The sequence below is a fragment of the Leucopleurus acutus genome (assembly GCF_964270905.1).
Source record: "Leucopleurus acutus genome assembly, chromosome: 9".
Classification (NCBI taxonomy): Eukaryota; Metazoa; Chordata; class Mammalia; order Artiodactyla; family Delphinidae; genus Leucopleurus; species Leucopleurus acutus.
In genome coordinates this window covers 22,174,927-22,188,837 of record NC_139144.1, presented here as the reverse complement: position 1 = coordinate 22,188,837, position 13,911 = coordinate 22,174,927, and the positions used below count along the sequence as shown (strand labels likewise).

Below are 13,911 nucleotides of genomic sequence, written 5' to 3'. Positions count from 1 at the left end.
TACCATCCACCTACTCATCTAGCTAGTTATTTACGTAACCTAATAACCCACTAGACTACCCTTCTTCAAAAATGTAATAAATGTAGACACAATTTTCTATAAAGTTGACTTATATAAAAATTATCTAACTTTAATGTCGAGCACACTGAGAACATAGTTATTTTTGGTCCCCAAAGACTTCTTTAAATGAAGAATCAAAAGTTACTATCACGCATTAGATTACAAAGTCTAATATCCATTCAGGAACCAAATTTATTTGAAGTGAATTAAAATGTAAATGCTATTATTTACATGTTTTTCAACCTAAAAACATATACATAAAATAAAATGCTCGCTGAAACATCTGAGGTGACTGCTTTTCAATAAATACTAGTTACATCATTTGGTTTTTCTTCTATGCATTCATACCATGTGCTAAGTGCTGTTTTTCTGGACCATTTAAGAAATCTACTGTAACTGCATTTTTAACAAATAGGTTTTTCTTAAATGTCACCTAAAAAAAGAACCTTAGCTACTTTATAAATGTCTTATTTCCTATTTTTATGCTACTGCTGCCCTCTAGTGAAAAGTTTAAGAACTTAATCATTTTGGAAAATACATCATTTTTTTAAAAATGCATACTGTCAACCTGCAAAGTATATATATGAGGAATAAGAATATTATGGATTATTTTCTTATAAATACATTTCTAAATTTTTTCATTAAATTATATTTCTATATTATAATTCATCAATTTAATCATGAAGCCACTTTTTTATTTAATCAGCAAGATAATTATAATCATTTAAAAATTCCTTTATTGAGAAAAGAAAAAGACCAGAAACAACAAGTTGTTTCTGTCATCAAATTATACCTTTAAATATATGCAATTCAGTAACACCCTCGAAAATTGCATATTTGGAATTTCAATTACTTACCAAGGACGTTGTTCATTATATAGTTAAATTAGTAACATATGCTGACCAAAAATCTAAATGCCTGGAACTCTACTGATCAAATTACCTGAAGAATTCCATAAAGGTAAAGATGATACATAATAACCGATCATTAACATTACCTGGGAGAAGATATTTGCTGTTGGAGCAACTCTGCTATCCACAATACTATATAATATTGCTAATAATCTGTCTAGTGGAAACGGTTTTGGTCCGAGGAGATGATTGCTTGTCTATAAGAAAAAAAGATCATGGATTTTCTTCTTACAGCAGAACACTCACTTTCTGTACTATAAATTCCAATAACAACATATTTACATTGTATATAGTTCCCCAAATAGGCTAATAAATCTAACTTGCAATCTCTAAAACTTTACCTGATATGATCATGATTTATCTTTCAACATTTTCTTCAAGATGTTCTGATTTACATCAACAAATATTAAAGGACTCACAAGTTACCCAGTCTAGGCCCGAACATCACCCTTATTTTGCTGTTGTAACCAGATGTTAAGTGACTTAGCCAAGTCATTTGTCAAGACAGTGTACAACCAAAACAAGGGTCTAGAGCCTAACCCCTAGACTAGAACTTACTACTAACTCCTCACCATTCCTCTTTGTGCCACTGCCTGAAACATGTATTTGTTCAACATTAATAGTTCTAAAAAGATCAGTTATAGTAAATACTAGCTTAGAAAATGAATGCAGTGTTTCATAGTATGTGAATAAGCTGTCAGTCAGAAACAATGTAAAATTTATTAAAAATTTTTAAGATTGTAAAATGTTCATACTTGTCTACAAAGTCAATGGTACAATTACTTGTCATTAGAAAACTGCAGTGCTCAAGGGTCTATAGATAATTAGATAATTCTATTAGATAATTGTAGTAGCAATGTAATAATTTAAGTACTCTATATGAGCAAGGGCAAATAAAATGAGAAGCTTTATTTACAAGCATGGGAATAACTATTTCTTTAAAAGAATGACTGTAAGTAAAAAAAAAAAAAAAAACCTACTCAGAATTACAAAATGAAGTATTTACCTCAGCTATTTATATCTAAAACATAGTTTAGAAATCATTTTCCAGGTCTCAAAGTTTCTATGCTTTTCTTATTAAATACTTAAAACATTTAGAAAAGATTCATAAATACCAATGCAACCACCCAATTTTATCACATCCAAACATTATGCAATTTGTACCAAAAAAGCATTAGATCACATTACAAACTGAAGCCCCCTTGCATCCCTCCCACATACCACTCTCCCCTTCCCTCCCTAGAAGGAACCACCATCCAGAATCTGGTGTTTTTATCATTTTCATGACAATTTTTAAACTACTACTGCTATATATGTGTCCATAAACAATATACAGCGTTGTCTGCATAATCTAATATCTCAAATAAATGATATCATTTTGGACATAGCACTCTACCAAACTGCTTTTTTCCTTCAACATTGTTTTTGAGATTTAGTCATTTTGATACATGTAGCTCTAGTCCATTTTTAAATTACCCTACAGAATTCCATTTCATGACAAATCAGTCTACCCTAAAAAATTAATCCCCATAATTCATCACAAAGAATACTGTGATGGCCAATTGTGTACATTTCTCCTTGCACACGTGTGAACTTCTCTGTGGGAATGCGAACTTCTCTGTGGGAATGCTCGATTAAAGTAGTGGGCAGAGAATGCTATGTGTTCATCAACACTGCTTCTTCTTGGGCACATAGGAAGACTACATGTCTCAGTCTCTCCTGCAGTTAGATGGACGCCATCCGATTGAGTTCTGGCCAACAGAATATGGGTGGCAGCGATGTGAGCTACTACCAAACCTGGCCTTTCAAACCACTGGATCCTTTAGTCTTCTTTACCTCTGGTGACAACTTAAGAGGCCACCATGTTTCACTTGACATCACTATACCACCATAAAAAAGGCCCACATAACTCATATCCAACTGTGTCGTGAGCAATATATATATATACATATGAGCAATACATAACTTTTATGTTAAGCCACTGAGGGTTAGGGAGTTTGTTTTTCACTACACCACTGTCCAACCTATCCTGATCAATGTAAAGTACGTTCACATATTAACTTTATTAGGTATGACCAACCTGCAGAACACGCAGCCTCTTATTCTTCCATATTATCACTAACACTTGGAATCATCAGACTTTTTTTTAGTTTTGCCAACCTCAGAGTGTAAAATAATACCTCAGTGTTGTTTAAAGTTGCATTTCTCTCATTAGTGAATGAGGGTGATAATCATGTTACATTTGTTAGACATTTCCAGTTCCTTTTTGTATCGTTTTATCCATTTATCTACTGAATTTTTGCCTTCTTCTTATTCGTTTGTATGAGCTTTAAAAATCCTAGATACTAATCATTATCAGGTGTATGAGTTCAAGAACAGTGGTTAAACATCAAGGTAGGCTTTGGATTCAGAAGTCCTGGAATTGGATGCTGGTTCTACCACACTAACTATGTATTCTTGGGCAAGTTACTAAATTTCTCTTTAATATTCAGTTTCCTCATCCAGAAAATAAGGACAATGATAGCAACTACATTTATTAGGTCATTGTGAGAATTAAGTAAGATCATATGTGGAGCTTAACAATGTTTGGCTTATACTGCTCAACAGCTTTTATTATCATCATCATGATACACTTGTTTATATATATTTTCTTTTCTACACAAATGCCTTGAAAACAGGAGACGTTTTATTTACCTTTTTCATCCCTAGCACTTGGGATTGTTAGTTAAATAAACGAATGGATGAAAGGATAATGAAGGAAATTGTATTAGAGGGAAGAAAGAAAAAAATAAAGGTAAATGTTGAGCTATCTAAATGGAACTGGTGTCCCTGTCCTCATTAACACTTAGAAGTGAATTGAGGTTAGTAAAAATTATCAAATTCCTGAAGTGTTGGGAATAAAGTGGGAGGCAATTCAGGCTGAGAATCACACTGTGAAATGCTGCTGACACTTTTCTGATTTTCACTTTTTATTTTGTGATTAGAAAACACATTTCCAATTTAAAATTAAAGTGTTCTAGTGCCATGGAGGGCATATGACATTTATCTTCTTCACAGAACTGATTCTGTATGCTATAAATGCAAACTGGCTTCCTACCTAGAGAGAAAGCCAAAGTGTGAGAAATACCTCACTAGATTTGCTATAGCTTATTAGACAGAATGAAAGTCTGTACGAATGGAAGAAATAAGCAAAAAAAGAAACCAAATAAATGAGATAAAATGGAATGAAAACTGGTATCAAGCCAAACCAAGAAAAACAGAGATGGGAAAATAAACTTAAGAGTTATAGATATTTATACCAGAAAAACTAAAACTAGGAACAATTAAAAGAAGTTTAATTGTGGGGAATGGGACTATGAGTGAGGAGAGGAAAAATGCTTTTTCACATAAACTAAGTGGCAGATAATCTGGTATCACATACATGCATTAGGTGAATTGAAAAGCAAAATCTTAAAAAATGAGTGTCAACTGAGGATATACAGAGAAAAAGAATGATCAACTGAAGACACATAACAGATTTAAAACAACTGTTAGGATTATTATTCGTGTGGTTTGCTTTTAATGTTTGATGCCCTAATTGAGAGCTTCATGAGAGCAGACAATGGTTATTTTGTTCTCCGCTACGTCCATAGCATCTAGCAGAGTGCATGGCATAGAGTAAGCATTCAATAAGATTTCAAAAAGAGAGGGAACAAAAATACAAAGAAACTACTAAGCGTACACAGATTTTAGTAACTAAGCTCAGATTTTAAAATGACATGAACCAAAGACAAAAGAGGCTAACACAAAAGTCAAATCTATAAGAATAACATCAGAAGAACTAGCGCTCACCTAGGACTAAAGACAACTTCACAGTGTCTTTGCTCATACGGTTGCCTCTGTCAAGACTGTCTTCCTAGACTTGTACAAATCCACTCATTCCACAAGGATGGTCTAACGTGCCAGCTCTTTCACAGTCCTTACTGATCAGCACTAATATATCTCCCTCTTCAACATTCTTAAGTAATTTTCTCTGTCTAAAGAATAAGGCCTAAAATTTTTAGCTTTATATTCATTCTTTGGTTTCCTTCTTTCATTCATTCAATTTATTCATTTGTGCAATAAACACCCACCAATTACCACCAAGTGCCAAGATAACAGAGGTGAAGAGATGGGCTTTCTTACCTTAACTGGTGAGTAAGGAAATTCCTCGACAGTTTGGCCTCAATTGATTTTTCTCTGAAACTCACCATACGCTCCAGCCAATTTCATTATTTCTTGTATATACCCTATACTATCTTACCTCTGTTTCTTGGCTCAAATCATTTCCTCAACTAAAATGTCTTCTCCTCCCATCTTTGCATATCTAATCCTCACCATTCCTGAGTGCCCACTCAAAATGCAAGCCCTACTACACATCCTTCCCTCCCTACCTCAGCCAGAAGTACTCTCTCCTCCTACCCATCCTTTATGACCCAAATCAGCTACATACATACGAAAGAGGGTACAAAATCAATGATCTGCCTATAGTGGAGAGCCTAATCAGAGATGTCTCAGTGAAAGGGCATACTAGAAAAGTCTTTCCATGCCAAGCAAATGGATTTGGTGAAGAAATCTACCTGCCAAACTCTACCTCTGTGTGAATGGGAGAAAAAAGGCTTCCCTGAGACTTTTAACTAGAAGCCAGAGCTAATGCTGATGTGGGGGCAGAATTCACAATAGCTTTGTGGTCTGCAAGTCCCCAGGCTGAGAACTGAATTTCAAATGATCCCAGGTTACCAGTGTTCACAAGTGCTTGCAGAGAAGTACGTGTAAAACCTTTCAAAGGAACAAATCTCAGGCCTCAAAAATTAAAAGATTAAGTTCAGCCAACAATTAAACATAATAAAATATTCAGGAAACAGGACATTATGTCCCCAAATCAGCAAAAATAGAAAACGTGGAATTAGAATAACAAGGACTTCTAACACTGAAATATAAGACACAGAATATTAAATAGTTTTTTTATGTTAAAGAAAAATATGAATAGGAAAAATATTAAAGTGATCAGATAGACTTGAAATGAACCAGTAAAACTTCTGAAGATTACACATAACATTACTGAAATTACAAAATTGATGTAAATAGCAGATCAGACAAAGGTGAAGAGAAAATAAGAACAGAGAACTGAAGAAATTACCCAGAATATAGCACACAGAGATGAAAGGGAATGAAGAATATAAAGACTTAAAAAACACAGATGGTAGAGTGAAAAGGTCTATCATAAGCCTAACCAGTGTCTCAGGAAAACATGTCAGAGAGAATGGAGGAGAAGCAATATTTGAAAAGTTAATGACTGAGAATTTACCAGAATTAAATAAAGGCATCATTATTCAAATTTAGGAAGCAAAACTAACGCCAAGTAAAAAGAAATTCAATCCCAGATACACTACAGAGAAACTGTAAGAAGACTAAAGTAAAAGGGGAAGAGAACTTGAAAGCAGCCAGAGAAAACAGAGGAATAACACAGGAATACGAGACTCACAGCAGTTTTTTTTTAGCAGCAATAAAGCCAGAAGACAGTAAAATAATGTCCTCAATTCAGAAGTGTATACTGAGCAAAACTGCTTTTAACAATGAGAGTGAGAAGCAAAACTCACAGCTTCTATAGTGCAAAGTTTACAGTTCTAACTTCTCTATCTTCTGCCAGGAGAAACCGCAGTGGTTAAGATGTACAAGAGAGCTGAACAGTCTAAATGCTCCTTTTGGAAATTTCAACTTGCCCCACACCCCTACCTTCAAAGTTGCTTACTGCTTCTAATTCCTAAGCTTTTCCAGATTCCTTGGGTCAAATCAGCTTCTTTTGGGGGTTACATTTCAGCCTTCTCTGATGTGCTCAGTCACCGACATATCTATCTACTAGTCAATTCCAAATTTTATAGATCTCTCATCTGCTTAGTCCTTATTAGTTTAACCTTTTTAATTTCTTCAATGCCATCTTTGTGGTGTTTCAAAGGGGAAAGGAGGAAACTAAGCTATATTTAATTAAAAATTCCAGGGTGACCTTTTTCATCTATTAATTCACTAGAAAAATTTTGTGAACTCCCTTTTATCTCTAGAACCAGCTCACCTGAATTGTGCCTCCCCAATCACTGTATCCAACATAATAAAATACTACTACAGCATTATGATGGTACCATATCAATACAAGTAACTTCTTACATCCAAATGACTATGTAAATGCATACAATTATGCATTTATCAACTTCCTATAATATTCTAAATTTGTAAGTTTTTCCCATTAAAGAAATTACAACATAAATACCTTTTCGTGTTTCTTTAGAAAGTTGGTTTTCTTGATTTTCCCATGATGCTGCAATTAAGCAAAATAATTTTTAAGATGAAAGATAGTATTCCACAAAACCAGAAAGCATAATTTGTTTAAAACATGACACACATAAGAGTAACTTATGTATCTTAGGCTTTTTTATTTTATTCTATTTATCACCTAAAACATCACCTTAAAATACCAACATATTTTAGGCTTTTTAAATCAATTTTGATTGTATACAGGATTACTTGTGCATGTAAAGAAAGAGGTTTCAAAATAAAAGTGATATTTCCTAAAAGAACTTATATTGATTTATTACAGCACATTTATTTCTATAAAAACAAAACTTCCAAAGATAAACGGGTTTTCAATTCATTCTGTAAGGCAGGCTGTCAATTCGCATAAAATTGAGAGCATTTAGTTAAGCACTTGGGATTCAATAGTAGGGAAAAAATATAGATGCAGTCCTTGCCCTCTTGAAACCAAAGACTAGTGGTAGAGATAGGCAAAACATAAACAGACAAAAATGTATTATATTTAATAATAAATCAAACGGCATATTATTTGTTTTCAAGAAGAAATTCTAAAATGAGATTTCTCCAACTGATATACATGCAGAGAGCCTCCTGAATGCTCTGGATAATGATGTATGGAGTACATGATACTATAGTAGGAGCTTCAGAACAATAAAGGAGTTACTACCCTTAAAATCATTCCCCCCCCCAAAAAAAAAAATCATTCCCATCTCTCGTATTTTTAACAAAACCTTAGTTAAATTTTTTTAAATGTGGAATTATTACCTAAGGTATACCTGAACTCTTCTGTGAAACTACCTACTTCACCCATTCAGGCTGTGATCTTAAAGTGAGAAGTCAAAAATAAATGATTAAAAGGGGAAAAAAAAAAGAACAGGTGGAATTTAAGCATGTAGAGATTGGAGAGGAAGGAATTCTAGATGGAGAAACCAATGTAAACAAAAGCTTGGGGTGTTGGGAAAAACAGCTAAGTTCTGGAAACAGAAAAGTTAAGTTTGAATTTTTTTTATTAATCAGCTTGTAATTGGACTTGCTCAGGATGTGTAGCAAAATATATCTGGTTGCAAGGATAACTTTCACCCACTTGACATAATGCCTTGGTAAGAGAGTGAGTGTTATAGGGAGAACACCACACAGAGCACCCGAGTTCACTCTGGAGGAGAGTTGGTGTTCGCTTAGGTGGAAGGTGATTGAGGTAATGGCTCACGCATCCTAAAGAAACCCTTTTGGGAAGTTTAAGTGTGAGGAATGCTCCATTGATGGATAAAGTTCTGAGGGCCTCTAGATTTTCTTATCAACATTCATTTCAGGAATATTGTTTTTTGCTGTCATTTTCAGACTAATTTGTCTTTCAAAATTCAGCAAGCAATGCTACCCCCTCCATGAAGCCTTCTTTCCTCAACACTTCCCTGCAAGTTGTTTATCATATCATGCTTACTAGACACTAATACCACCCCTCTTTTTTAGCTTGTCAGCTCCAAGACTGTCCCCACCCCAAAAGTGGCACTCACTCACCCCCAATATCCTAAAGAAAGTCCTCAAATATCACTGTTGACTGGCAAAGGTAAAGTGAGAAATAAAGAATAAATGATTAAAGAAAATAAACAAACAAAATCTTTAAAGAATGAGTCCTAAATACATATTTAGCAATCTCTTATTCTAATCTCTATCCCTTACAAATTTACAGGTGTTGAGGAATTTCAAAATATTCCCTAGATCTGCAAAAATAAAGTGAAAAAGAAATAATGATTACCTTAAGGAAAAACCTTTTGTCAGTTCTTGCTGGATTATAAGAAGCGAGGTATGCAGCAATGAGAATAAACTTAGAGTAATATGGAAGTTCCACGTGAGTATATGCCGAGAGACCTAGATAACAAAATACTTTTATGAAGGTATTTAACGGGCTACCATTAGATTTTAAGTATCTCTTACCTTTTCTCACTTATCTTTTGACTTCCATATGGTACCCTCTAGTCAAAAGATTTTAAAGTGCCCTGAGCTTAAAGTGCCATGATAATGACGGTGGTGGGGAAAACATTGTTGTTAATGATATGCTCTGCTCATTCTGTTATTTTTTTTGGCTCCGCCTCTTCTAAAGTCCTGCCCTTCAAAGCCACACTCTCCATTAAACCTTCCCTGATGCTCCCCTACCACACCAAAAGAGAAAATTTGTCTCTACTGTGAATTCCTACTTCGTGTACCTTACTTACGATCCACATAAATTTATACCTTATAAAAAGAATTAATTAAGCATAAGTGATATTTTCTTACTAAGCTACAGTGTTCACTGAAGGAGCCAAGTCTAATGTTTTTTTGTATCCCTACAGTACCTTGTACAAATAACTGAATGAATGGATAAATAAAACAAGAGTCAGTCAAGCAGCAATGATTTTTATGGGAAGGGAAAAAGGAATCTGATATTTACTGAAATATCTAGTATGTGTAAGGTGCTTACATAATGATTACATAATGTGCTAGGTGCTTTCCTTAAGCATCTCTGAATCTCTGCAGTAACTTAAAAGTAGATATTCTTTCCATTTTAGATAAAGACACTGAGTTGGGCTCAAGGCCACATAGGCAGCAGAGCAAATTACTGCAGATTTTTTTTAAATTCTAGTATCTATTTCTTTCCATTACAACACACAACTGAAAATCATTTGTATGGTACTTCAAGCATTTAAAAACCAAAACAGGGACTTCCCTAGTGGTCCAGTGGTGAAGAATCCACCTTACAATGCAGGGGAAACAGGTTCGATCCCTGGTCAGGGAACTAAGATCCCACATACCGCAGGGCAACTAGCCTGCGCACCACAACTACTGAGCTTGAGCGCCTCAACTAGAGAGACTGCGTGCCACAAACTAGAGCCCACGCACTCTGGAACCCAAGTGCCACAACTAGAGAGGAGCCCGCGCACTGAAAGATCCCACATGCCTCAATGAAGATCCCGCATTCCACAACTAATTCCTGGCACTGCCAAAAATAAATAAAATAAACAATAAATAAATCTTTAAAAATAAATAAAGAAAAGTTAAAAATAAAAACCGAAATGGAATCTCAATACCACTTCATTTCATACCACTTCCCCCACTGACCTAACTAACTGGCTACTGACCCAACTTTTAAATAAGAGTATTTTAGATGGTTGCTTTACTTTTTTTTAAAGTAAAAGTAAAATTGACCCATACGGGGTGGGGGAATGTTAGGGGCACAGACACCCCTCTCCTCCACAGTAGAAAATCTGCATATAACTTTTGACTCCCAAAAAACTTAACTAGTAATAGCCTACTGTTGACTGGAAGCCTACTGAAAACAGTCAATTAACACATATTTTGTATGTTATATGTATACCTACATATATATTATGCATTCATGGCATACCTAACTTTTTCTTAATTTTTCTGATATTTCTAGGCTATGCAGTTCGTCTGCCAGTTTTTTCAAATTGTTGTGTATCTCCAAAACATTTTCCAATATATTTATTGAAAAAAAATCCGTGTATAAGTGGACCCATGCAATTCAAATCTGTGTTGTTCAAGGGTCAACTGTAGTTCTGTTGGGATAAACTCAAAGTAATAGTTTCTTTAAAGAAAACAAAAGCACAAAACTTTCAAAATGTAACCAAATGAAATGCATCCCCCAAACTACATTAACATAAAATTGAATTTTATTATATAACTCATGAAATACATATATACTGAGATAAAATTAGGTATACAATTGATTGTTTTAACACAAGCATTTAAAGAAATATAAACTGCTTGGTTTTCACATGATATAACCCAACATGTAGAAACTGGTATTCAAACTTCATTTCTTCCTATTACATTGGTGTGTTGCTTAAAAGAAAATCATTAATTAAAATATCATGGTAGGGAATTCCCTGGTGGTCCAATGGTTAGAACTTGATGCTTTCACTGCTGGGGCCCAGGTTCAATCCCTGGTCGGGGAACTAAGATCCTGCAAGCTGCGTGGTGCAGGAAAAAAAAAAATCATGGTAGCTTGCAAATTATCTTTTATAACACTACTGACTGATGCTATCCTTAGTGTTAACTTAATATCTTGATTATTAGTAATCAATTAAAGAAGTGTCTCTGGTAATTGTCTCAACACTTCCTTTGATACCTTTCAGTTGTCCTGGATCTGTGTCATCTTTCTGTAGCATTTCCCACTGTGAACTGAAAAAAAAATGAAAGAGCAATGATGGATTGAAAACATATAAAATCAATGTACTGTACTTAAAACAAAGCCGTAGAAAAACTAAAACTTTTTTATTTAACAAAATACATTTAATTTCCTCATAAATAAGACAAATAACATATACATGTTCGTACCTCTACAAAATCATTTAGTGTATATTAGAACAATATAAACTTATATATCAATGCCCAGATGTTGAATTTTTTAAAATCTCTTTTCCTCTGATCATAATTATAAAGCTATCAAAAAGCACCAACAAATAAATAACATCACCTACCATACAATAAAACTCCCAATATTCCAGTTATCATATTAAATACAATTGTTATACACCACTTCTAAACTCCGTAACAATTTCTTAAAGTAAGTATCATTACATCAGAAAACTGAGGCCCACAGGTTAAGTTACCCAAGGACACTTAGCCAGTCAATAACACAAACTCTGCAGGCATTCTACAAGGATTCAGCTCTTAGTTCCACTACCAGGGAACAAGGTTGGAGACTTTTTCATAATCTGTCCAAAGTGCTTATAAAAGCTATAAAACCAACATATATTCCCAATAACAGTTTGTTGAGTGAGCATCTAGCCTTCTATAGCTTTACTCTCCTTTTCTTTATTCTGCTTAACCCAATTATTATTATTATTTTTTTTGTTTGTTTGTTTTTGCGGTATGCGGGCCTCTCACTGTTGTGGCCTCTCCCGTTGCGGAGCACAGGCTCCGGAAGTGCAGGCTCAGCAGCCATGGCTCACGAGCCCAGCCGCTCTGCGGCATGTGGGATCTTCCCGGACCGGGGCACGAACCCGTGTCCCCTGCATCAGCAGGCGGACTGTCAACCACTGCGCCACCAGGGAAGCCCTGCTTATCCCAATTATTTAATCTCAATTAGAAAATATGAAATATGTGATGATTATTATTCTTTAATTTAGTAAAAATTTTATTATACACAGGTGAATTGGAGGTTGGGGGTAGCAGGGAAAACAGCTGAGTCATTTACTGTGAAGAAACTTCAAATGGACCAGGAGATATCACCAGGCTTAGAATGCCATTTCTCTACTACACTACTGGAGAGTCTCACTGGTCCTTTATGTCACAGTGTTACAAAAAGGTAACTAAGGGCATTATATATGCTATTATTATAAAGGAACAAAAATGCAAACTGCCCTAAATACCAAAATTTTTTCAAAAAGACAAAAGAAAATAACCACATAGGAAATTCTGCAAATTAATACAACAGTTAATAAAACATATATATTTCCTATCAATAAATATAAATGGGTGTACCCCATTAAAGAAAAAGGTTTTCAGAATGCCTCGGTAAGGCAGGAGGTCAAATTAGCAATGCTTATTTCTGTGTTCCATACCTTTCTGTGAAAGAAACATACTAAAGATTATATATTAATTGCATATATAAAGATGTTATGTTACATATGCATACTTGTAAAAGAAAATGAGTACAAATCAGAAATTATATAGGTGGTTAGGAAAAGAATGAAAGGAATAATGGGGTGTGAGACTTCCTTGAGTATTTTTTAATAGTTTTAGGTTCTGAATTATTCTGACACCCTCTTTTACCTGTACAGCAAACAATGAGTTTATTCTACTTTGCCCTTTCTCTTTCTCTTCTTTTCCCATTTTTTAACTTTGTCACTGTGTTATTCCCATCCTTGCATAGTATGTACATATACATAGTGTTCTTCTATCCTCATTCCCATCTTTTCGTTTTGAGCTAAAATTAATCAAATTTGGTGCTCATCATTCCTTTTGCTAAAGTTTCCCCAGTCATCTCCACTGCACCAGCACTGTCACTAGCAGACTCTTCAGGAAGTGTTTATGAGTATAGTGTTCCCTGAGTTCTCACATGTTTAAAACTGTTTTTCTATAGCCACGATACCTGCATGATAAGTTGGCTAGATATAAAATTCCTTGGCTTACACATCCTCTCTCAAGTTTCTTGAAAATGTTGCTCACTTGTTGTCTTGCTTTATTATAGATTCACTTTCCTTTGTAAGTGACATATTTTTGCCTTAATTTCCACCCCTTGCTTCATTCTTCACCACCAAGCCTCCAGGAGATGCCATGTCCTTCCAAATCACCTCTCCATCTCCCCTCAAAAACAGTACTTTCCCAAATCTGCCTTGTTAATTCTTGTCTACATACTCTTGAAACACTTCCTTTTGATTCTTCAGTAGCCAGTGCTCTAATCCTTCGGGTCTCACTTGTTCTCAGTATTATCCCACTCAGGGTTGGACTCTCTTTCTGGAGGTGATTCATTCGTATTTCATCACTACAAGTTGACCCCAGCCCCTGTCCCCACTGTCCTCTCCTCTTTTCCTTATAGTCTTTGCTTAACTTTTCACTTCAGCATAAGCCCCAGGGTTGGCTTTGCTGGCTTCAGTTATTTATTTCACTATTTACT

The 13,911-nt window shown here is 34.8% G+C and overlaps 1 protein-coding gene across 2 annotated transcripts in view; it reads right to left on the bottom strand.

Annotated features, from left to right (window-relative positions):
* ORC5 (origin recognition complex subunit 5) overlaps positions 1–13,911 on the bottom strand; it is a 73,279-nt gene that overhangs the window by 32,908 nt on the left and 26,460 nt on the right. The window contains exons 9-12 of one of the 2 annotated variants that reach the window (XM_082846920.1): positions 11,419–11,471; positions 9,049–9,161; positions 7,255–7,302; positions 1,058–1,168 (exon numbers count right to left, since the gene is read on the bottom strand). In XM_082846920.1, coding sequence (XP_082703046.1) covers positions 1,058–1,168; positions 7,255–7,302; positions 9,049–9,161; positions 11,419–11,471 — 325 coding nt within the window. The remainder of the gene's footprint in view (positions 1–1,057; positions 1,169–7,254; positions 7,303–9,048; positions 9,162–11,418; positions 11,472–13,911) is intronic. The other variant, XM_082846921.1, reaches the window with a different exon arrangement.